A 25889-nucleotide genomic window follows, 5' to 3' on the forward strand; every position below is an offset into this window, starting at 1 on the left:
GATCAACATGGAGGCAACACGATACTGAGAAAATTGCCTAATCTGAGTGAGATGCAAGTAACAAGACACATGCAGCTTGTCAAGTCAATTATTACTTCGGTCTGAAAACTACCTTACACAGAGACTTAACTAGTGAAAACTGGGAAGAGCAGAGGGTTGGGCATACAATGTTAATTGGACATTATCCATTGTGTGGTATTTTAATCTAACTTTCCATTTCACGGGAGTACAGTGGAGTAATTTGTTGAAGCACTGGCTTTGTAGCAAAATCACAGGTCTTTCTAAGTTGATTCCCACCACCGGCAAAATAAATTTCACCTGAAGATGAGAGAAGAGGTGCGCTCTCAAAACAGTGTTAGAATAAGTATAGTTTAAAGCACTACACAATGGATCATGTTCAATTAACATTGCATGCTAACGTACACCATTGTCACTATCGTTCAGAGAACTAGGAGGGGGTTTGTCTTGGTAGTTCAGCGATAAAGCATTGGAACAAAATTCTAAAGAACCATGACTGACCCTTGGTTGAGTTGAAATTTTCATTAACTTCCCAACAAATTATTATGTTTCAAACACACTTCGTATTCAATTTGTTCAGAATAAAACAACACAATAAATGCAATTTACCTTTTTTGTCATCACAGAAATTTGTCTCCACCAAATTGAAACACTTCCAGCTGAAGTTTAATTCTTGACTGTTGGGAGGAACATTTGGGTCATATGATTCTGAAGCATCGACGACTATGGGATTCCCACGTTTCACAAACAAAAATCTTCCTCCTGCAAGTTTTACTACAAGAGGCTTCAGCTTCACCCGAAAATACAACTGCAAAGTTAAGGAAGGTTATAATAAATGAATAAATGCTCAATCTATACACTGTATATTGTGTAAATCTTATGGATTAAACCTTTATTCTACTTTAAGTTATTAAATGACATCTACTTACAGACACATTACTCACTCCTTTACTCGACATAGGGTATAGGATTTTGTTTCCTATGTTGATCCTGTATGTTCCTTCAGTTAGCTTGAATGGAAGAATTGTAATGCGAGTTTGTCTCAACCCTATTTCCATGTCAAGAGGAACTGAAAAAAAGAGAAACAAAAATATACACGTTCATGAATACATATATAGTTGAAACTATGCACGAGACAGGGATAGAAAAACCAAAAATAATTCAGGCGCCAGCCCCCTTTTCACAGTAGACGGCTTTTCTTATTTGCGCAAATACAGGCCAACAAAGTCATGACTTCAACTAATATAAGCTATGAAACATGGTCTTAAAACATATAATTTATTAATTAATACAAGACTGGTATGTCATGAAGGCATATTTAGAGAATGTGAGGGTAAGGAACCACACATTCTCGATCTCGGCCACTTTGGAGGTGCACCCACCCTGGGAATCTAACCTGAGTCTCCCACATGACAGTCAGATGCCCTACCGACTAGGCTCTCCTTATGTTTAATACAAGACTGGATTAAAAGTAATTAATTCTTGCGCCAGAGTGGCTTTTCTAAAGGTGGCTCAACTAGCAACAGAATAACTATGCAATACATTCTAATATATGGCCATCTCTAACATATTGCTGCAGATTTTTAAAATTCGGCTCACAACAGTGCAAAAAGTTTATTATGCATGTTTATTATTCTGATTTAATGATACACATGATACAGGAAAGACAAACATTAAAAACACATTTAAAAAGATGTAATGAAAATTTCAGTGAGCAAACTCAAAATATTTAAAAAAAAAAAAATTCAAAGTGAATTTATACATTCATGCACCAGGTGAAAATTTTCAGGCACCATGATGACAGAGCACCCTGTATTTTTCTACCCATGGAAGGAGGTATTCAGAGATTGCAACCTCAATCCTACAAATGGCAGGGCAGCACTTGCAATGCTACCTTTCATCATGCTATCATTGTGATTATTTTTAAGGGAAAAAAAAACAACATTAAATTATCCAAACAATTCACCAAAGAAGATTATAAATTTATTCACCACCTAACATACATTTAAGATAGTGCTGGTGTCTTCTGTGACACAGGTGTTAAGTAGTAAATGTGAAGACTGACTGTGCTTGTATATCAATAGATTGTGTTTTGTCAATGAAGTTGTCATTTTAGAATAACTTAAATAATATTTTACTATGTTCTCAATTTGGCCCATTATATGAACAAGAAAACTGTAACAGTAACAGTTTACTGTATTAATTAGTGAAAAGCAATATCTTGTGTCACATTAATGTGACCTGAGTTGTAGCATGTCCTTTTATGACTTACATAGTTCCACGGAATATCCACAGCAAACTAAAAAACTTTATAACACCATTAAGCCTTGTTTCCATGATTATGAAAAAATATAAATATGCTGACCAACGCAGTAATTTATTTTTTTTACTTTTGTACTTGATACAGAGTCTGATGAAGACCTTGCTAGAAGGTTGAAACGTTACGTTTAGTTTATGTATTTAATAAAATAAATTACTGCCTTGGTCAGCATATTTACGAGGGTGGTTCAATAATTATTGTCCCTGACATATAAGCAATATTATTTTTTCACAAAGTCCCCCTTCACAGTAATGCACTTCTTCCACCTATGCTGTAAAGCCACTATGCCAGCTTCAAAGAATGTCTGTGGCTGAGCCGTGAGCCATTCTTCCGCAGCGTCCGTAACAGCAGCATTTGAGGGAAAATGCGTCCCCTTGAGGTGCTCCTTCAACTTCGGGAACAAATGAAAGTCACTAGGGGCGAGGTCGGGTGAGTAGGGAGGGTGTTCCAACACATGGAAACCAGCAGCATGGATTGCGGCACCAGTAACATGGCTTCTGTGTGCTGGAGCATTATCGTGGTGAAACAGCACTTTTCGCCGCAACATCCCACGCCGTTTCTCCTTGATTGCTTCGCGTAACTTAGGGATTAGGGCTGCATAATAGTCCCCAGTAACAGTGTGTCCCACCAGGTAGTCAATAAGGAGCACACCCTTCGCATCACAAAAAATTGTGGCCATAACCTTGCGTGCTGATGCTTGCACTCTGAATTTGCAGGGGGGAGGTGAATTGCTGTGCCGCCACTCCATACTCTGTCGTTTGGACTCGGGATCATAGTGGTGGAGCCATGTCTCATCCAGTGTCACAAATCTATCACAGAACTGCTTCAGGTCTGCCCCCATCAGCTCCAAACCAGCCCTTGAACATTGAACTCTGTCTTTCTGTTGTTCACGGGATAACATTTTGGGGACCCATCGCGCTGACACCTTTCTGAATCCCAAGTGTTCATGCACAATGGTTTCCACTGAGCCTACAGAGATGTGCATGATGTCTGCTAACTGTTGCACCGTGATTCTTCTGTCAGCCATAATCATGTCATGCACAGAATCAATGTTTTCTGGGGTGGATGCTGTTGTTGGAGGACCAGCACCAGGGGCCTGTTGACAGCTTTCCCTGCCGCAACGGAAATCGCGGCACCAGTTTTTTACCACCTGGTAAGTAGGAGCCCCATCACCCAACACACTGACCATGTCCTCGAAAATCTCCTTTGGGCTTAGCCCCTTTTTCTGGAAGTACTTGATGACAGCTCGTTGTTCGGTTTTCTCCATTTTTCAAACTAAGTGCCACCTCTCACACCTAAAACGAGGAAAACAAATTTACTATAGCACCTACGGTTCTGAAATTTTTCATATAGGCATCTAAGACATTAGGCTACAATATCCCCATCATTCATTGCAATTCATATACTTTAAGTATGCTGGGGACAATAATTATTGAATCACCCTCGTATATTTTTTCATAAAAAACTTCCATTTTCTGACAGAAATTATAAATGTGGGTGGAAACTATAAATCAGTTCTGCCTGGTTGCATGCATACAGGATTGAAAATGCTTTGTTTTTGTTGTTGTTTCTCTCTCTACTCTTACAATCAAAACTACACCTCAATAAGAAAAATCTTACTACAAACAATTATTTACCTGTTGTGAAAATTCACTACTGTTGCATAGAAATATCAACAATATTTTCAAATTGACTTCACCGACAAGACATCATAAACTATACTAACTAACTAACTAACTCTCTAGCCTTCTTAAACCCGAAGGTTCATGGCTGCAGTAACACAGGCCTTCCATCTGTCCCTATCTTGAGCAAGATCTATATACTCTTTTCCATCTCTACCGATTTCCTTTAGGTCCATCTCAACGTTATCCCTCCATCTTCGTCTTGGTTTTCCTATAGGTCTCTTACCATCAGGTTTACCAACAAGAATCCTGTGAACTCCTCTTTCCTCTCCCATTCGTGCCACATGGCCTGCCCACCTAAGTCTTCTTGATTTAATTATTCTAATAATATCTGGACATGAATACAAATTATGTAATTCTAAATTATGTAACCTTCTCCACTCACCTGACTCCTCATCCCTTTTAGGTCCAAATATTTTCCTAAGGATCTTATTTTCAAATACTCTCAATTTGTGTTCCTCTTTCAATGTAAGGGACCAAGTTTCACACCCATATAATACTACAGGCAATATTACTGTTTTGTATATTTTAACTTTTAGTTTCTTAGACATTAAACGAGAAAACAAAAGTTTATGAAGAGAGAAGTAACATGCATTTCCTGAATTAAGCCTACTTTTTATTTCCTATTTAATATAATTTTCATTTGTTAATATTACTCCTAAACATTTGAATTTGGAAACTGGTTCAAACGAGTTATCATCAATAATTAGATTTTGATTATTACCTAACACTTGGTTTCGGCCTGTAAGCATATATTTAGTTTTCTCTTTGTTAACTTCCAAACCTCTCTCTTTAGCAGTTTTGAAAAATATTTTAGCATTATTCTTAATTGTATTTATATCATCCCCTAATAAGTCTACATCATCTGCATATGTTAACAACTGAGTCATACCGTTTAATTTTAGTCCTTCGTTAGTTTCTTTTACCTTCCTAACAGCATATTCTAAGGCAAAATTAAAGAGCAATGGAGATAATGCATCTCCTTGTTTTAACCCATCATAAATTGTAAATTTGTCAGACACATTAATACCCACACGAATTTTACTTTCGGTTTCACTGGTGCATACTTTTATCATACTAACAAGCTTCTTAGGTATTCCAAACTCAACTAATATATTATATAATTTATCTCTTTTGACCGAATCATATGCTTTTTTGAAATCAATGAATAGCTGATGGACATTTTGATTATATTCCCACTTTTTTTTCAGGTGTCTGTCTAATGTGAAAAATTTGATCTGTAGTTGATCTGTTACGTTTAAATCCACATTGATAATCACCTATAATTTCATTAGCATATGGGGTTAGTCTTGTTAAAAGAATGTTAGATAATATTTTATATGTTGTTGAGAGTAGAGAAATTCCACGGTAATTAATGCAGTTCATTTTATCACCTTTTTTAAACACAGGAACAATTATGGATTCTTTCCACTGTTGAGGGATTTCTTCTTTATTCCATATTAAACAAATTAATTTATGAATGTGACATATTATCGAATTTCCACCATATTTAATTAACTCAGCTGGTATTAAATCAATGCCAGCATCTTTAACTTCAGTCAAGTTCTGGAACTAAAGGTTCTGCTGTGTGCACTTCATTTACTTCTGATTTATCTCCTACATGAACATTTAAAAGGTCATTAAAGTAGTTCTTCCATCTATTTAGAATATCACTTGGGTCAGCTAGAAAATCACCGTGTTTATCTTTTATCAAGTTTACTTTAGGTTGCCACCCCTTTCTAAACTCATTTACACCTTTATATAAATCTCTGATATTTTTATTTTTGGTGTTTGTTTCAATTTCGTTAATTTTGCTTTTCAAGTAATCTCTTTTTTTACTTCTAAACATGTAGTTAACTTCTCGCTTTATTCTATTATAATTCAGAGTTATTTAACCACCTAAGTCTAGCCTGGTTCCTTATTTCGATTAGATTATGACATTCATTATCAAACCATGGCTTACTTTTTCTTGGTTTATGGTAACCTATACTTTCTTTAGCTGCTGATTCTATTGCATTACGTATGTGCTCCCAATTCTTATTTACATCTGTTTCATTTATATTTTCATCATCATTTAAATCCAGCAAAACATCAAATCTATTTGACAGTTTAATTTGGTAATCTTTCTTAATTCTTTCATCAGCAAATATTCCGGTATTAAATTTTAGAACTTTTAGATTTTGTTGCTTATGATTTATCACTGCGAGTCTTTCTCTTAATTTAGCAATTAATAAATAATGGTCACTGGCACAGTCAGCACCTCTATGTGTACGAACGTCAATTACACTAGTATGCCTTCTCTTATCAATGAGAATATGATCTATCTGATTATGAGTTTTACCATCTGGAGAAGACCAGGTATATTTATGGATATCTTTATGTTTAAAAGTGGTACTTTTCACAATTAAATTCTTTGAAGTTGCAAAAGTAATCAATCTTATACCATTATCATTACTTAATTCATGAAGACTTTCTTTACCAATCGTGGGTTTAAATGTATCTTCTTTGCCAATCTGTGCATTACAGTCACCTAACAGAATTTTCATATCATACTGAGAAAATTTATCAAAGACCTGTTCTAACTCTGCATAAAAATCATCTTTATCTTCCGTTGGAGCATGTATGTTTATTAAAATAATTTTACACCACCTACCCTGTAAAACTGCATATGATATCCTATCATTAATAAATTCTACTGTTTTAAGAGCAGAGATAATTTATTATTTATGAAAATACCTGTTCCAAAATTATGATTTTCAGTACCGCCATAAAAAAAAGTATAATTTTTAGTTTTACAATTCCCTTCTCCTGGTCACCTAACTTCCTGGACAGCTACTACATCTAATTTATACTTAACTATCTTATTAACTGTACACTGAAATGCCCCAGGCCGGTAAAGGCTCAGAACATTCCAGGTGCCTAATTTAATATCCTTATTCCTAATGTAGATCTTATCCTTAGTCCAAGGACCTCACAAAGTAGTCCCCACCCGGAGATCCGAATGGGGGACTATTTTACCTCCGGAATATTTTACCTTGGGAACATCCATGGCCTCATATTGCTGTTTCTTGACATGTATTTTTACAGTGCAGAGTTGTCAGCTCTACGCCTAACCACAATATGAATGGAGGACTGCACCTGTCGTTGGTCAGCGGATCCCTCGGATCTAGCTGGGAGGATAACATTGGAGTCCACCAACCATACCATACCCCACCAACATAACACCTATACCACTTGATACTATGCCTTTCTAAATAACTGATACACTTATTATTCAATTTTCCGCGATAGATTTCGCCACTCGTCTGGTGGCTTCGTCAGTTTATGCCTGACGAAGCCACCAGATGAGTGGCGAAATCGATCACTGAAAAAAACCTTCTCGGAAAAATGAATAGTAAGTGTATCAGAGTTAATTACCTATCTCCGCATAACCGCCAAACTGATATCTTTAGATGCAATATGCCTTTCTATTTAAAAACACTACAAAATCTTGCAAAAAAATTATTTTAGACAAAATTATCACCAATTTTACCAATAGCCTATACCCCCTGATACTACAGTAATAGAGTGACCATTATCTGTCTGAACACTGTATACAACAATTTTGAACTTGCTCTTTTTCTTCTCTAGGTTAATTGCGATGATGAAACACGAACTAGATGCATCAATGCTTTGCTCAAGATTCAAACCTAGGACCTTTGGCTGTGTATCCCATTACACAAACAACTCTGCCAGAGGCTATTCCGAATAATGGAAACATGCTACTGACTTTTTCTACATCACTTTTCGGCCATTTTAGGCTAATTGCAGATCAGATTCACACATTCTGGTAGTCATTACCTTTTACAAAACCACGACCGCTGACATTCTTTTCTAGAAGCCAATGATATTCCAAGAACACACCAAGGCAGTTGCTAACCCATACAATACATTCCACATTAATTTCAGAGTCTACATTGTAGTTGGGCGATGTCTCCACAGACATACCACTGCAATGATAGAAATAAAACTAACAGATTAAGAAAACTACACTGCTAGGCTAGAAACAAGTTACCTCTAACCTCCTGCCAGACTTATATGTGGTCTGTTCAAAAAAAGACCAGACTTTTGTCATAGCGCACGAACCATTGTTCGTAGCGAGATCCAGCAAGTTGCATAATCTAACGGCAACCTTCAGAAACACACTGTCGGTTGCCGCATCATGCTATGCTCACTAATAGCCCGATTAGAGCAACCGAAGTATACACGTGCAGTAACCTCTCATCGCGTTCGCTTCACAGAAGTGAAGAATAGACCAGGTGGAGCAGCATGTTTGTTTGAAATTTTGTTTTAAAATGGGGATATCTTGCAGTGAAACTTGGCAAATGCTTCAGCAAGCCTTTGGGAGGGACTGTATGTGCCGATTGCAGTGTCATGAGTGGTTTCAGCATTTTAGAGGGCAGAACATCGATCGAGGAAGATTCAAGATGGGATGACCTTCGACGTCAACAAACTATTAACATATCAATACTGTTCGGTCCATTAATCAAGCAAATCGTCGTTTGACTCATGTCCACACAATCTTGGGATGCTGTGAACAGAAAAAGGCCTAGCTGTGGAAAAACAAGCCTTGGGTGTTGCAACATGACAATGTGCTAAGTCACACATCACTGCTTGTTGGCCACTTTTTGACTGCTCATGTGATAACCGCCATGCCCTGCCCACCTTACTCTCCAGACTTGCCCCTGCGGACTTTCTTCTGTTTCCCTAGTTGAAAAAAAAAACTTGAAAGGATGTCATTTTGCAAGTGTAGACTAAATTCAGCAAAACCCAACAACCCAGATAAGAGCTATCCCCAAAAATGCATTCCAGAAGGTGTCCGAACAGTGTCAGAAACGATGAGAGCACTGAATTGCAAGCATGGGGGAGTTCTTTGAAGGGGACAACACATGTAATGTTGTAATTGCAGTAATAAAGTTTGTATTGCAAAAGTCCGTTTTTTTTTTGTTTTTTTTGTTGTTTTTTTAACAAGCTATCCTCATTTCTCTTCTTGCCGAAATGACACTGCATGCAACAGTTGATACATCTCCATCTTAGCTGCCTGCAGCAGGATTAGACAAATACAGGGTGCCCAGTCACCATGACACCTGGAAATGTTCACTTTTAAATAACAAGCACATTATGGGTTTTTTAATGCTTTTGTATTTTCTGTATCATTAAATCAGAATAATAAACATGCCATTATAATTTTTTGAATTGTTGCTAATCGAATTTTAAAATCTGCAGCGTTTGTTAGAGTATGCCATATATTAAAATGTATTGTATAGCTATTAATTCTGTTACGGGTAGCACCTTCTTTAGGAGGGCAAGAATGGCACAATAATTAATTACTTTTAATCCAATCTTGTATTAATTAATATATTACATGTTTTAATGTCACATATCAAAATGTGTAGCTTTTCATTACTTGGATTCATGTCTTACTTAGCACATAATAGAAAAAAAGAAAATTGCTCGTAAGAAAAAGGGACTGGTGCCTGAATCTTCTTCTTCTTCTTTTCTATCCCCTTCTGCCATTAAGCGTCGGGTTCCATCATCCACTTCCTGTACACTTTTCGGTTCAAGGCTAGTTTTCGGACTTCCAGCATTGTTTTCCCTTTCTTCTTTCCTATCTTTTCCACATACTCTTCCCATAGAACTCTTGGTCGTCCTCTTCCCCTCTTGCCTTCTGGTCTGGCCTCCAGCTCCTGTCTAGGCTTGCGATCCTCCTCCATTCTCGTAACATGTCCAAACCATTGCAGTGCCTTTCTCTCTATTGTTTCCAAAAGTGGTTTTTGCTGTAACTGGTCTCTAATGGTGGTATTTCTAATCCTATCTCTTCTAGTCTTTCCTACTATTTTTCGTAGGTATCTCATCTCTGCTGCTTGAAATCTGCTATTCTGTTTTGGTAATAATGTTAAGTTCTCTGTTCCATACAGCAATTGTCTTGTAAATCATCATCTTCGTTTGTTCATTATTTCCTGTTTACCAATTAAAGTGTTGTTGAGTTGATAGTACAATTGGTTTTTTGCCTTTTGTACCCTATTATTCACTTCTTCATCCATTCTTCCATCTGACGTTATGATTGGTCCTAGGTATGTGTACCTGTTTACTTCTTCCAGCTGCTTCTCCTTCCACTGTATATTTAGGGGTGCAGTTTCTCTTTCTTTTGTCACCACCATCTCTTTACTCTTATCTGTGTTCATGCTCACTCCTTTGTCTTCTATTGTACTTGCCCATTCAATTACCGCCTTCTGTAACTCCTCTCTATTCCTAGCCACCAGGGCAATGTCGTCAGCATATACAAATGACTGTACTTGTACTGGTCTCATCTTTCAGTTTCCTACTTTGTATCTCCCAGTTCTTAGTTTACATTGTTTGATAATCTGGTTCATTAGGATGATAAACAGAAGGGGGCTCAGGCTGTCTCCCTGTTTTACTCCTATTTCTATCTTAAATTCATCTGAGCATTTCCCTGCTAATCTGACTGTTCCTTTCACTCTTTTGTATACACTTTGTATTCTCTGTACCAGAGCAGGAGATGTTCCAATTTTCACCAGTGCATCCCATAATTGTTTTCTTGGTACCGTATCGAAAGCTGCTCTCAGATCCAGGAAGGCCACACAGATTTCTCTTTCCTTATTTAATGCCTTCTCAATGACTTGCTGCAGTGTAAATATATGATCCTGTGTCTGACGATTCTTTCTAAATGGAGCTTGCTCTTCTTCTGGTCTCTTTTCCACTTCGTTTCGTAATTTCATTTCCAAAATTCTTGAGTAGATCTCTACTGAGGACAGGCATATGGCTCTGTAATTCTCGCACTTGATTGTACTACCCTTCTTGTAAATTGGTATTATTATATTTTTCTCCCAGTCTCTTGGTATGTTATTGTTCTCCCATGCTTCTTTACATATTGTCCACATCCACCGTATAACCTCCTTTCCTCCATATTTGATAAACTCTGGGGATATTTCATCTGCACCTGCTGATTTTCCAAGCTTTATCTTTTCTATTGCCAACTACTTCAATTCTATTCCATTTCTATCTTGTACTCTCTCTTCAGCATTACCTCTCTCTTCCGTTTCTTGATTCTGTTTGAACATTTCTCCATAATATTCACTCCATACTTTTAGTAATTCCCCTTTTTCTGTTTTGATGTTCCCTTCTCTATTTTCTATATTCCTTATTCTCTTTCCATATTTCCCTTTAAGGTTTTTGACTGTTTGCCAGAATTGTTTAACATTTCTTTGATAGTTATCTTCAGTTTCTCTTCCAAAATCTTCCCAAGCTTCCAACTTTGCTTGTTTTACTGCCTGCTTGGCACTATTTCTTTTTTGTACATATTCATTCCAGTTATTTTCTGATATACTTTTTCCAAGCTTCTTTCTTCTTTTTAACTTCCTCTTTAACAGCATTGCCCCACCATTTTGTTCTTTTCTTTTGTCCTCCTATTGTGGTAAGTCCGCACACCTCTTCTGCTTTCTTAAGCAGAGTTGTTCTTAACACATTCCATCTCTTTTCCAATGTATTTTCCCCATTAATTTCTTCTTCTCTTATGCTCAATTCTTCTGTCACTCTTCTTTCAAATTCTAATCTTTTCTCTGGGATTCGTACTTGGGCTACTTTTATTTTTGTATATCTTTCTGTTTTCTGCCTTCTTGGTTCTTTAAATCCTGTCTTCATGATTAGTAGTCTATGTTCAGTGCTTAGCTCTGCACTTCTATATACCCTAACATCCTGTACTGCATATATCATTATCCTAGTGTACGTAAAGTAATCTATTGTACTTCTGGCTCCTCTATTTCCAGCTTGAAAAGTTATTTTATGAATCTGCTTGTCAGGGAAAAATGTGTTACCTATGAGCAAGTTGTTATCTATACAAAAGTTTATCATTCGCTCTCCATTTGTATTTACTGTTCTTTCAGCTCCATGTCTTCCCACACTCCCATGTCCTCTTTCTTCTTCATTTCCTATCCTACCATTCTAATCTCCCATTATCACAATATGCCTTGTAATATCTCTGGCTTTATCCACCGTCTCTTGGAGATTTGTGTAAAACTGGTCTTTTTCAAATTCTTCTGCATCTTGGGTTGGGGTATGCTACTTTTTCTTCTAGATCTAAATTTACTCTTATTATTCTGGAGCTCACTGGTTCCCAGTCTATCACTTTTGCTCTGTAGTTTGCTTCTAAAATAATTCCTACTCCTTGCTTAGCCCTGTTTTTCTTACTTATTCCCGAGTAGAAAAGTGCGTAATTTTTATCCAGGATCTTCTCTCCATTTCCTTTTCTCTTAGGTTCACTAACTCCTAGTATCTTAATTTTACATTCCCCATTTCTCCAACTATTTCAGTTTCTTTACCTGTTAAAGAAGTAATATTCGATGTTCCAAATGTTGTTGTCCTATCCTTGCCTTGTTGCCTCCAATGAATCCGGCCATATTCTTTCCTTTGATTTCTCTGAATATTTGTTGTTTCACTCGGGGTGGGTTATTGGCCCTACGCCAGGCTAGCCTAATGGCGGGGCTGCCTCCTCTTGGCCTCTAGGCTTGCCAGATTTTCTTTTGGGGTTTCTTCCCCTAGTCTTTGAAGATCCATCTTCCATCTGCAAGGCAGCAGATCCTCACTTTTAGACTCTAGTGAGATCGAGTTGCCTCTTCTGCCATCCGTGCTGAGAGTTTCTTCTCTGCCACTTCCACTGTTGAGGACTTCACCGTAACCCTGGCAAGGGGCCCTTATAAGTTACTACCATCCGGAGCCAGATGGACCAAGGTTTTTTTTTTTTTTTTTTAAAGAGGTATTACTCCTCTAGGTTCCTCTGCCTCCTCAGCCGTTGAGATGACCATCCATCTTCTTCCGCCTTTGGAGCCGTTGACCAGACCAACAGAATAGGGTAGGAATATTAGGATAGGATATATAGGTAACATGGGACGTTGCAGAACACCTAAGTCTGGCTTCTCTTCTGAGACCTGTCCAGCATGGGTGACCCTGCTGGTAGAAAATCTACCGCTGGCATAGCTCTCAGCCTCAACAAAGCACGCAAACCCCTCTGCCCGCACGGTCAGTGCTACTTTAAGGCGGCGTTCCCTGGAGGGGCTGGTGCCTGAATTACTTTTAAATTTGTCCTGCAGTATGTCCAGAGGGAGGGGGATTAGAAAAGCCAATAGAGAATGACCACCCCTTGTCCTGTTTAATAGAGGGACAGTGACTACAGGATTGGCAACTCGGAACTTGCCATCTTTTGTCAGTGTGTACAACACCAAAAATTTATGACTGTTTTCCTACGGGTAGTGGAAACAAAGGGTGTTATAAGAAGTCCAGGACAGTTTTCAAGACAAGATATAGTCTTACACCTTATTTGAAAAATTAAAGATGGGACAGCTTACTCTGTATTTTATAGATATTAACCGATATAAGCATATCTGTACAATTGCCAATACTTTTACCAATCTAATATTTCTGTGAAGAGTATATAACTTGACGCAAAATTCTGTAATTTTCTTATCATTTACAAATAGAAATATGCTGGTCTGATAAAATACTGAAAATGTTCCAAGAAGAACCTGAATTGTACAGTCACGGATAAGCCAGTAGAATCGTTACAACCCAAGAGTGTGCATGACTGTACATTCAACTTGCTAATTAATGTAAGGCAAGAAGAGTAGGCTTTACCACAGGAAAGGAAATGTATATTAAAAATTTACTTTGAAAAAAGAGCCAGGTTCCTCCAATAAGAATGGCATGTGATTGCCAGGAGGGAACATTTTACTTTACAAGACCATGGCACATGAATTACCACTACAAATTACATTATGTGTGTGGGTGTGTGTGTGTATATATATATATATATATATATATATATATATATATATATAAATATATATATACATTCTCATAATTGCAAATGACATGGAGAGGTGGGAAACAGATTACAAGACAATTGACGTTCTTTTTGCAACATTAGCCACAAAATAATCTAATACACTGTTAGAATGTGAATATATTTTCTCTAATCACATTTTGTTTTGCACAAAAATTGGTTCTTTTGTGAAATTTATGCACCATCAAAACTAGGGTTAGAAAGTAAGGTGAAAGCTACGCAAGCCCATCTTTCCAAAAGTTGAAACGTTGCATTGTTATTGTAACTGTGAAAAAAAAGGTCCCAGTAATATGTGAATTCTAATAATTTATCAAATGTTTTACTCATCAAGGAATTCAAAAATATAATTGTACTTACGCTCCATTGAACTTCAAATGTCCAGCATAGCCTTTTCCTCCTCGGCTTGGAAATATTTTCATGTCATATTCAGTGGAAAAAACAACAATTCCACTGTTCCTTACTTCAACACTGAATGTGGTGTATCCAGGTTCATGGAATTCATACATAAAGTCAAATATAAAGAAAGGACCTGTAATATACATATAACATTGTTGTTAACAGTTTTGTCTTGGTCTAATATATAAGCATACTAAGTAGCTTCTATAAATAGATACAATGAAAAATCTTTATACAGACATTGTAAGGAATTCAAAAGTTTCAGGACACGAATAAAGGCAATGATAATATGCTCAACTCAATTATACACTATATAGCCAAAAGTCACCAGACACCCAGTGCTGTTCATTCCAATGACGCCAGCCAGGTAACTAATAAGATGTCAGACCTCCATTCGTTATTATTACAGCATTTACTCTTCGGGCAGGCTTTCCACTAAGTTCTGGTGGATTTTTTCCCCATTCGTCCTATAGCCTCGTGAATAGTTCATCCCAAAAATGTTCTATGGAGTTCCAGTCGGGGCATTGAGCAGGCCAGCTAAGCACATCCACCTGATTGTCCTCAAACAACGATGCAGGACAAGGGGCATTACGAGGGTAACTATTTAGATTTTGAGCCTAACAAAGTAAAAACAGGCATTTGTATTGAAAACTGCTTTATTGTTTTTGAAGTATTCTCCTTTATGGTCAATACACTTTTGCATTCGTTCGAACCATTTGTCAAAGCAGTTTTTCCAATCTTCTTGAGACACCTCCATAATATGGTTTTTGAACGCATCAACGGCGTCTTCCGCCGACGAAAATCGTTGTCCACGCAATTTATTCTTGACATTCGGGAACAAGAAGAAGTCATTGGGTGCCAAATCAGGACTGTATGGCGGATGACCCATCAATTCTATTTTTTGACTGTTCATAAAGTCGGTTGTTAGACGAGATGTGTGACAGCTGGCATTGTCTTGATGAAGAATGATCTGACGGCGTTTGTTTGTTTTTCGTATTTGACCAAGACCTCTGGCAAACAAATTGTTGTGTACCATTCAGAGTTGACCGTTCTACGTTCCCCTAAAGGCACAGTTGCCACATGACCAGTTTTCCCAAAAAAACAGGCGACCATTTGTTTCGATGTGCTTCGAGCGCGAACAACTTTTGTTGGATTGGGTTCATCTTGAAACACCCATACAGTCGACTGCTATTTACGTTCCGGCTCATATGCATATATCCATGATTCGTCACCTGTTACAATCTTATATACGTCTTTTGAAGCACCACGATTGTATTTATTGAGCATTTGTTTGCACCAATTGACGCGAGCGTCTTTTTGAGTTTTTGTCAAATTGTGTGGGATCCAATGAGAACATACCTTTCTCACAGCTAAATGATCATGTAATATTTTATATATGCTGGTGGAACTAATGCCTATGGTTGCCTCAATCTCACAGTATGTCATATGACGATCTTGCAGTATTAGGTTTTGCACAGCATCAATGTTTTCTTGAACAACAACCGATTTTGGACGACCTTCGCGAATCTCGTCGGTGAGCGAATGGCGGCCTCGATTAAATTCGTTATACCAGCGTTTCACAGTGGCAAAGGATGGAGCTTCATCACCAAATGTGGAAGTAAGTTGATCGATGAACTCTTGTCTTGATAATCCACGTCGAAAATCGTAAAAAATCATCGCACGAAAATGTTCACAAGTTAATTCCATTTTATTGTTGTCGCGCAATCTCCAAGGCAACATAAACAACACAAATCAAGCTATTGACAAAACATTTGAAGTACGTTATGGTCAATAATGCCAGACGATTCCGTGCAAACGTCAAATCGCGCCTAACTTCAATCGGTGTTGCCAAGGCTCAAAATATAAATAGTGACCCTCGTATCGTGCTGATAGGGAAAAGGGCCCATTCCAAACTGTTGCAATAGTGTGGGTAGCATGCTATTGACTAAAATGTTCTCATAAACACCACTGTTCATGTTGCCATTGATCAAAACTAATGGCCCGAGCCCTAACCAGGAAAACAGCCCCAGACCATGACACTATCGCCACGTTCACTTGGATGTTCAGTGACTTTTGGCTACATAGTGTATGTTCTTTAGAGGTTTACAAGGCAGAATAATGTAGAGTTGCAAAAAAGCCTGCTTTTTTTGTTTTTTTCCAATTGTAGCTAACCCATTTCACTTGTAGTGTTAGTTAACAGTTTAGAGGTTCCTAATGTCATATTTAGCAATTAGCTAAATAATTGTACATGGTGTAGCAACGAGAAGACACACATTTGTCATTTCTTCTACAGGATGTCCAGAAAGTTAAGCAACCGAGACTTTGACTTTACATAACTTTTGTTCAAATAGTTATAGAGACATGAATCTTCAACTGGGTATTAACTTCCTCTATGTGGATATTCTTCAAACATTAAACTAGGAAATTGTGCTGTTCATGAACGTTCAGTATGGGGGAAAAGCTACTAAGGTGCAAAAAAAAAAAGTTTAGGTACGAAGGCGAAACACACATGCATAAAATACAGCTAAGGAGTCACTTGCAAAAAGTTTTCAATGTGTATCGATGTTCTGTGGGTATTTACCGAATTGATAAAAGAACGATAAATTTTTACGTATTATAGAAAATTTATGTGGTTAATTATGGCACATTGTATGAAAAACTGTTTTTACGATAAATTTCAAATCTTTTCTATCATCTGGACACTGTCTGAATAACATAACCAGATGTCGGGCACACCTGATACTGCCCTCTGACACGAGCGATGTTGCCAGTACAACTCCTAACAAAACAAAAAAGCTTCTTTATGAGTAAGCCACAAATAACACCATACATCGTCTGTAATATGTAAAAATTTATCGTTCCTTTTATCAATTCGGTAAATACCCACAGACAGAGACCATCGATACATATTGAAAACTTTTTCAAGCAACTCCACAGCTGTCTCTTATCCATGTTTGTTCTCACTTCATACAAAAACTTATATTTTTGCATGATACCACTTTCGATTGCTGATATTCGCGAGTCTCCCACGCTCGAGTGTATACAATCAAATATCACATCAACATGACAATAATTATAGAAATATACATGTAAAAATATGCCCCGATAGTTTCAACCCGTAATCATCTACTTCATTTTCATATATCGCTATGTATTGGTAAAGAGCCACAGTAGCTCAGTTATTAGGGAGTCTTGTGAGAGATCCGGATTCAATCCCTGGAGGGGGAGAACTGGGATTTTTTCCACCTGTTCAAGCAGCTTTGACACCCACCCACCCAGCATCTTGTGTTTCACTTGCTCTCTGCACCTGATTTTTCCCTTATAAAAATCCAACTATTTGCTCATAATGTAATGAAATTTGCTACGGACATACCTTGCTGTATGACAAGCATGGTGACGTCTTTGGAGATGGCGCCACAGTCTCTCTAGTTGATTTTGACGTTGAATGCCAATCATTGGACGTGTGCTTTCAGTCTGAGTTCTTGGTCCTACTGTTGTGACACCTGATAGTGGTTCCTGATTAGATACAGTAAAATAGCAGTACAGTTATGAGTCTGTACTTAGTGGTACAGCATGTGTTTATTGTTTGCACGTACTGGAAAACTGTGTCCATAAAGTCATGTTAGGGACAATTTATTGCACGGTTTGGGGTCTGGAAACTGCCTACAAAGTCTTCAATTCAATATTTGGTGAAGGAACTGGAAACAACATGTGCAGACATGTATTGATATTCATGGCGACCACTTCCAGCACTTGCTGTGATGTCACCATGCTTCTCATACACGTAGGTATGTCTTTAGCAAATTTCATTACATTATGAGCAATAGTTTGATTTTAATAAGCAAAAATCAGGGGCCGAGAGCGAACAAAACATGGAGATGATTATTCACTGTGTCTTTCACTTCACGATCCAAATTTGAGGGGCCACTACCAAGAACAAATTAAAGTTATGTGTAAACTACTGGGCTATGAGAATATACCGCTCGTACTATTTTACACCCATACTGAACGTTTATGAACAGCACGATTTTATACTGTAATATTTAAAAAATATTCACGTGGACAAAATTAATACCCAATGTGAGATTTATGCCTATCACTTTTTGTACAAAAGTTACGTACAGTCAAAATCTGGGTTGCGTGGCTTTTTGGATACCCTGTAGCTACTAACTTGTTTGAGGCTTATGTATGTGTCGACCCAATGACATAGTGGTAATGCTGTTATCTTGTAATGGATAAGTACCAGTATCTCAGTGGAGATATATTGCATAAAGATTTGGATGGATTGTAGTCCCAATCATGTTTAGACTATCTGAGCGTAAAATTAACTTAAAATAAATTTTCACTTTCTCAAACTTGTTCCGTTAATGTCACAAAAAAATAAGTAAATGTTAATATTAAATTATATATTTCAAGACAATTTAGAACTTTACCATTCATAGTATGTATGCAGAACTACATGTGTATATAGTCCCCACTTTATACTTAAGATCAGTATGCTACTACAAGGGTGATTTAGATCCCAAAGTAACTCACAATTCAGAGTACTGTTGGAATATGGCCACACATATACTGATAAAAGAATGAACCTCTCCGAGTGCATACAATAATGATGTCACCTTTTATTCAAGGGTTTCCAACTTCAATCCGCAGGTCCCATTTTAAGCTGTAGGTCCAATCTCAATTAGCATATCTGAACATAAAGTGGGCTTAAACAAAATTTTACTGAGAGAAAGCCAGATTTTTTAATGATTTTTTTTGGCATTTCTGCCCATCTATTTTAGTTTTTGCCTCATTTTTAGGCCACTGTGCACTAGGACAGTGTTTGTTTCCTTTTTTTTGCTTCATGTGCATGTTCACATGTCAAATTAAAACAATTAAAAGTATATCATACTATTAGATTCTATTCGAAGCCGCGGTAGCTCAGTCGTTAGGGCATCTGACTACCATGCGAGAGACCCGGGTTCGATCGGCAGCAGGGGAGAACCGGATTTTTTTCAAGCAGCTCCGGCACACACCATGCATCGTATAAAGTGGGTACCTGAAGGAAACTCGGGGTGGTAAAGGCAGCCTGGGGTGTGGTGCTGATCACATCACTCCCACCTTCGGTCGTGATCAAGAAAGTGTGGGGCCCTATGCCTTCATGGCATGGTGCATAGCACAGGGGAGAACTTTACCTTTTTATTAGATTCTATTTACAAAATATGTACAAAAGTACTCTAGTTGTGCGAGTGTTTACATACTACATAGATATATTTAATAAGCCTACTGAAATATTAAGTTAACACTTGGGGGGGGGGGGGGGGGAAGCAGGTATTTTTGCAACTACTACTTGTGTATAGTCATGAATTCCGTGTCAAAAGTTTTATTTTCAATGTAGACATGTCTTTTTACAGTAGATATATAAACAATAGCTATGAAACAATAAAAATTCAGCCTACTATCAGTGACAAAAATATTGAGCACTCTGTTTACGTACTTGTAAAATTGTATTCCGTAGGTGGAAAAAAGTCCAATACACCTCATTTGGAAAGCTTCAAGTGTCTATTTTTTAATAAGCGTCATCTGAAAATTATTCTTCATTGCATTTTCTTTTTATAATGAAAAATTTACTAAAAAATGTAGTTTTCTCTTCCATTTTGCAAGAACGGGGAACTTAACATCATACAGTTCATAATCAACTATTGATATAAAATTGAGATTTTTTCGTACTTAAAGACATTATTTATGCACCTCTGTGGAAAAAGTCAGATGAAGATCTTCACTAGATTCTTCAAAAATTGAAATTTTAGGCAAACTTGCAATCTTGAAATGCATAATTGCAAAGTCAATGAAATTGTAAAAAGCCATTCATATGACATATGTGATCCAAATCCAGAAGTTTGACGTGTGTATCTCAAGTATGACCACAGATATAAATTATTATTGGCCACTCCTAATATGGTAAATGCACGGATGACGTATGGCGAGATGCGGCCAATCTCAGACTCCGCGGGCTGCAGGTGACTTGCACAGCGTTGCTGGCTCTCTACACGGCCTGTGGGAATATTGGAAGTGCGTTCCGTTAGTCCGAACCAAAGCATTGTAGCAGTGTTAAATTATGAATAAAAGACATTTTCTTCGTATACTTTAGTTTTTGTTACATTTTCTAGCTTTTTACCAATCTTTATACGAACATCATTTTTTCCGTATCTGTATCTGTATGTCGCCCATTTCAACAGAGTAAGTGCAACAAAGAGCACGATTTGATGAAGGCGATAAAATATCTTAAGTATTCAAACCCGTGACTTCTGGCTTCGCAGTCTCCTCTGTATAGAAAAAAATAACGTGCCTGCGATGTATAGCAACTTCATAATATAGGAAAACAGGATAGAAAAAGCGCATGTAAGGGATGTTATTTATGTATGTGTGCGAGTTCAGGCAATAATTAATGGTTACAACACAAGAGTGATAATAGAAAATTTGTATTCGTCAATTTCAGTATCTGAACAATGCTTCCCCGTGCATACCAATTCGCTTTGTAACAAAAACTTTCGGCTTACTTTCCGTGTCAAAGCTGCTGGCTGAACGCAGAGTTTAAAGGGCTGCCGGCAGCGTGTGGCAACAAAGTGCACTTCGTCGTAGCAATGAGAAGGAAAATGCACGAGCCGGTTGCCAAGAAAAACAATTCTGCCTGTCATTTTCAATTCGCAGAATATGAAAAGATAAGGCATGGAAATTTGATTTTTCTTCCATGCTCATCATTTGGATATGCTTTGCATCGCCATTGGGCTAACTGTTACCGAGATTGCAACACTGTTATTAAACATTAATTATGGCTGTTCCACAAATGATAGCAACATTATATATGGCGGATATTTCCACATAAACGAGCTTCAATCACAAGAAATGTTATTTTTACGACTGGTTTACAAGAAGCTACACATAATTGAATTCGACTTACATAAAAACACACGAAAAAAACCACACTTTTATGAACATTTTTGTTTGAACAGAGAACAGATAGAGCTCAAATCAATTTGTCTTTCTTTTGTCTGAAAGTAGATACTTCTATCATTCCAATTAAGTATATTTGACTATATTTCCTCCCAAGGAGTACAATTTTACAAGCACGTAAACAGAGGGCTCAATATTTTTGTCACGGATAGTAGTAACGTATTTTCATTGATTTCAACCACTTGGGGGGGGGGGGGGGGAGCCGGAAAAAGGCCAACCAAAAAAGCTGCAGAAAAAAACCTTTATTTTTCTTCAAAAAAGCAGATTTTTTTCCGACCACTTCCAACTCTAGAAGAATGTAAAATCCATGAAATAAATCTAATATATTGTTGCAATGAGAGCAAGGAAGTTAAATGTATAATGCAGAAAAATAAAATCAAAGAATGTATTATTTTACTTTTCTTTCTTTCTTTTTAAATACATCTTATGCACACACAAGTAATCAGGACCTTCAGCTTAATTTGGAATCCAAACCACTATGTGCCTCCACCGATATCAAACCTGGGACCCCTTGATTACAAGCACTATGCAATTGACAGGCCCTTGAAATTACAGTTACTGTTGCAAGTTTGCATGTTCAACACTGCTAATATATTTTTTCCTACTCTACAATGCAAAAGAGCAAATTAAATATACAAAAATGCATAACTTTACCTTTCATTTTCTTTATCTGAATGAATGCTTTACTTGTAAGATATATCTCAGCATTTGGATGTTTTGTGAAAGCTGATTCATCAACAAGAATAGTTTTTCTCCCATTCTCCATTACAAATGTAACTTCGATTGATGACCCAAGGCTCTTTCCATAGAAAGCAATCGGGACTGGGCTAGTAATGAAGCCATAGTTATTGAATGCAACTCCAGGCTCTTCTACCACTCTGATATCTTTAGTTGTCCCTGTTAATTTAAAGTACATTTTTAATGGATTACACACAAATAGAGAAAATTGCATTTGTTGTACGAATATACAATCATAACATATCTGCAAAGATTTTTCTATTACATAATAATTGTCTATCAAAATTGCAATGATCATTCAGCATAGGATATAGGAGTTCAACTTTTTTGGTACTTAACTGATTATGACATCCACTTCTGGGATGTTTCACCACCACACTTCTACCACGACATGGCTGGACAAGATATGTAGATATGAACTTGTTTGTACAGTCACAGACACTGGGTTATAACAATCACGTTAATTAACAATGGAATTATTACAACCAGACGTAGACAAAACTACACCATAGCACCTGAATTTTCAAATTCAGTTCTTCAGGAAACCATATCTGCTATATGGTACAGTCAGTCATATATTATGTAGAATGTGTTTTATGATGCTGTTACTGGTAGAGCCATGCATATAGTGCTCTTTAGGAAGGCCACTCCAGTGCAAAAATTAATTATTTTTAATCCAATCTTGTATTAATAAATTAGAAGCTTTAAGGTCTCATTTCAAAATGCTCTATCTTAGTTGAATTTTTGGTTATGTCTACCCCTGGTTGCAACCCAAACTGTTCAGGAATTATCAGCAATGGCATGTTGGTAAAATTATTAAAAACTGTATTAACTACAATATTTTTTTAACATACTTCTACAATTGCATGAGTATATCTTCTAACGTAAAAATCTGAATAAGGTTTTTTTTTTTTAATCACTTAAGAATGATCAGTTTCTTCGTCCATAACAAAACCACTTAAAGTTTCATCTCTCAAACATTGTGCTTCAAATACTGATTCGTTGATTTTGTTTATTTATCTTTGCTTTTCTGCCACTTTTGGCAAATCAGGAATATGTGAATGAGTGATGATATGATGAAATTGATGAAGGAACACTCAGAAAGAACACCCATGCCCAGCCTGGTACTTGAGCCTGAACACCTGGTGTTTGTAGTGCACTGTGCTAACCACTTCAGCATGGAGGTTGGCTTTACTTCAGATATGTATGAGCAAACAAAAATTGTTAAGCTTGGTACTGGAATTTGCACTTAACAGAATCTCCACACAAAACCTTTAATTTCAAACTCAAAAAGTTAAAAGAGTAAAATAAGAATTATGTTCACTATTCCTCCTCTTTAAGGGAAATGCCTTACCAATTCACATTAATGATAATATTGCTTACTTGTCTGGCACTTTGTTCCAACGTGACCATGACGACAAACACATGTAAATCCTCCAAACCTTGCAACACAAACACCATCATATCTGCATGGATTCCCACCAAGTATTTCACAATAATTCTTCTCTTGACCACATTCAAATCCTTGCAGGTGTCTCGTACAGCCTCCATTTACAATTTGGGCAGTAGTGTTGCAAAATCCAACATGAGCATTGCAGAATTCATCCCAGGGGGATTCTCTCACAGTCTGACACTTCAGTACATTGTCTACTACAGTACAATTCCCTTTCGAACAAAAGTCCTTTGCACCACAGGCTACATATATTTTCTCATTGCTTCCAAGACACTCAAATCCATCTTCTACAGAATTACATGGCATATTTGCAGGGCATGGATTAGGAATGCAATGGTTTATTGGAATGTGTTCCGTTCCCCACATATTTATTTCATCTGCACAGCTAGTAGTAATGAGTATAAATACAATCACTTTCATCTTGGCTATGGATTGGAAAACCCAACACAACATAAGCAGGAAGAGCAAAGTTGACATTTCTTTACCTACAAAATCAAATGAAAATTATGACAAGAGTTGCACAATAAATTTCAAGGCCAGGACTATTTTCACCAGGTGGTGAGAATAGCAGGTAGAGCTATTTTCAACAGGTGCTGAGGAACAACATATGTGGCTATTTTCAGCAGCAAAAGTAATTACCTGAATCATACCATAACATTGTATTTTATCTTATTTGTTATATTCATTGGCAGTGTTGCTGAACTTACTGCTAAGAAGTTATTTTAAATTAAAAATGGGTGTCTACTACTTTCACCAGGTAGTGAGAATAGCAGAAAGTGAAAATAGTCACTCGGATATTTAAAAAATAAGGTACCTATATCACGTTGTGGTTAGGGTGGTGCGGATATCATTTCTGAACGAACAATGATACCCTACCAACACATATACTTTTACAGATTCCCTGTAAGAAATACCGGTAAGAATTGACAATATAGAGAAAGTCTGCAATTTTGTTAATTTTCGGTATACTAACCAATTTTGGCCTCCTAATCATGAATCTGTTGTAAAAAACTGGGAGTCACGTCTGGAAATTGTACATTTTGATGAAACATTGTTCATTAGCCCAAAAAACCATTGACGTTAGCCCCAAAAACCATCCACGAGTAGCCCCACAAACCATTGACGTTAGCCCCAAAAAACATCCACGGGTAGCCCCACGAACCATTCAGACGAGGTTAGGTTAGGTTCCATTAGCACTCATTTCAACCCTAAATTCATCGAAAAAATAGGGTTCATACTAAAATTGAACATCATAAATCATTTTCTTGGAAAACAACTGGTTGGAAACAATGATAGGAGATTACATTTTCGTCGTAAAACTACGCACGCACGGACGGACGGACGGACGGACGCGCGCGCACACACACACACACATATATATATATATACATACATACATACATACAGATGTAGACGTGACCCCCAGTTTTTTATTTTTTACAAATTAGTGATTAGGAGGCCAAAATTAGTTAGTATACCGAAAATTAATAAAATTGGAGACTTTATATTGTCAATTCGCTCCAAAATACCCGAGCACTGTAGCAAAAATTGTTCAGAATAACAAATGTTACATTGCAACTATACATGATTCTCTACCATTTCTGCTTAGAGAGTCACATTCACGTATAACAAGAATACTAAAATGGTTGTCAATCACAAAATCACTTAACAGAATATGAGTGTAGTATGTGTGTGCTTGTGTGTCTAAGCATATGTAAAATGAATATATGTAATTTCTGCTTAAAATGTTAATGTATAATTTTATGAATATAGCCTAGTCGAGTGGAAGAAATGGATCTGTATGGCCTTAACTACGCCATTAAGTAATAAATAAATTCACATGTAATGTGTTCGTAGAAAAATCACCATATATACCACTGACAGATAGCACCATGGCACTGACGTTTATATTTTCCCGCGGCTACTCACAAATGGCCTACATTGTAATGACACCTTCAATCAATGACCTTATAATTTCCATTACATGTCACCTTTTTCATATTAGAGAATATAAAATTTTTTTATAGATCGGTAACCCAGTTTTTAGTATTCGTTCAAAAAAATATTTTTTTGCATTTGTTAGGTAGGAATTTGTAGCATTCAAAGTTTAGTGATGGACAGTTTGTATTGGACTGGATTGGGGTGACGTCATCCCAGTTGGCGTACTGGGGGGGGGGGGAATGTTTGGGGTATCGCAAATTCCTCAATGTTCTGTCAACCAAATAATTTGGCTTTCTTGAAAACAAAAACACTGACATACCTACAAAAGAAAACTTATCCATTTCGTAAAAGTAAAATAACGTTTACAGACTTTACCAGTGCAGAGAGTCTGGAAGTGAGAGATCATTCCAGAGTTCATATGCAGCCGTTTCTTTCACGTGCTTTTCCATC

The 25889-nt window shown here is 37.1% G+C and overlaps 1 protein-coding gene across 1 annotated transcript; it reads right to left on the reverse strand.

Moving 5' to 3' along the window:
- Nucleotides 1-205: 205 nt before the first annotated feature.
- LOC145992473 (uncharacterized) lies at nt 206-23596 on the reverse strand. The gene is made up of 7 exons (XM_083128856.1): nt 23488-23596; nt 21962-22204; nt 14273-14444; nt 7861-8009; nt 948-1087; nt 628-826; nt 206-318 (listed from the first exon to the last, which is right to left on the reverse strand). Exons 1-7 carry the CDS (start codon nt 23594-23596, stop codon nt 206-208), a joined length of 1125 nt encoding a protein of 374 aa, XP_082984982.1.
- Between the last annotated feature and the right edge of the window lie 2293 nt (nt 23597-25889).

The sequence above is a fragment of the Lepisma saccharinum genome, chromosome 9 (assembly GCF_977018435.1).
Source record: "Lepisma saccharinum chromosome 9, izLepSacc3.1, whole genome shotgun sequence".
NCBI lineage: Eukaryota > Metazoa > Arthropoda > Insecta > Zygentoma > Lepismatidae > Lepisma > Lepisma saccharinum.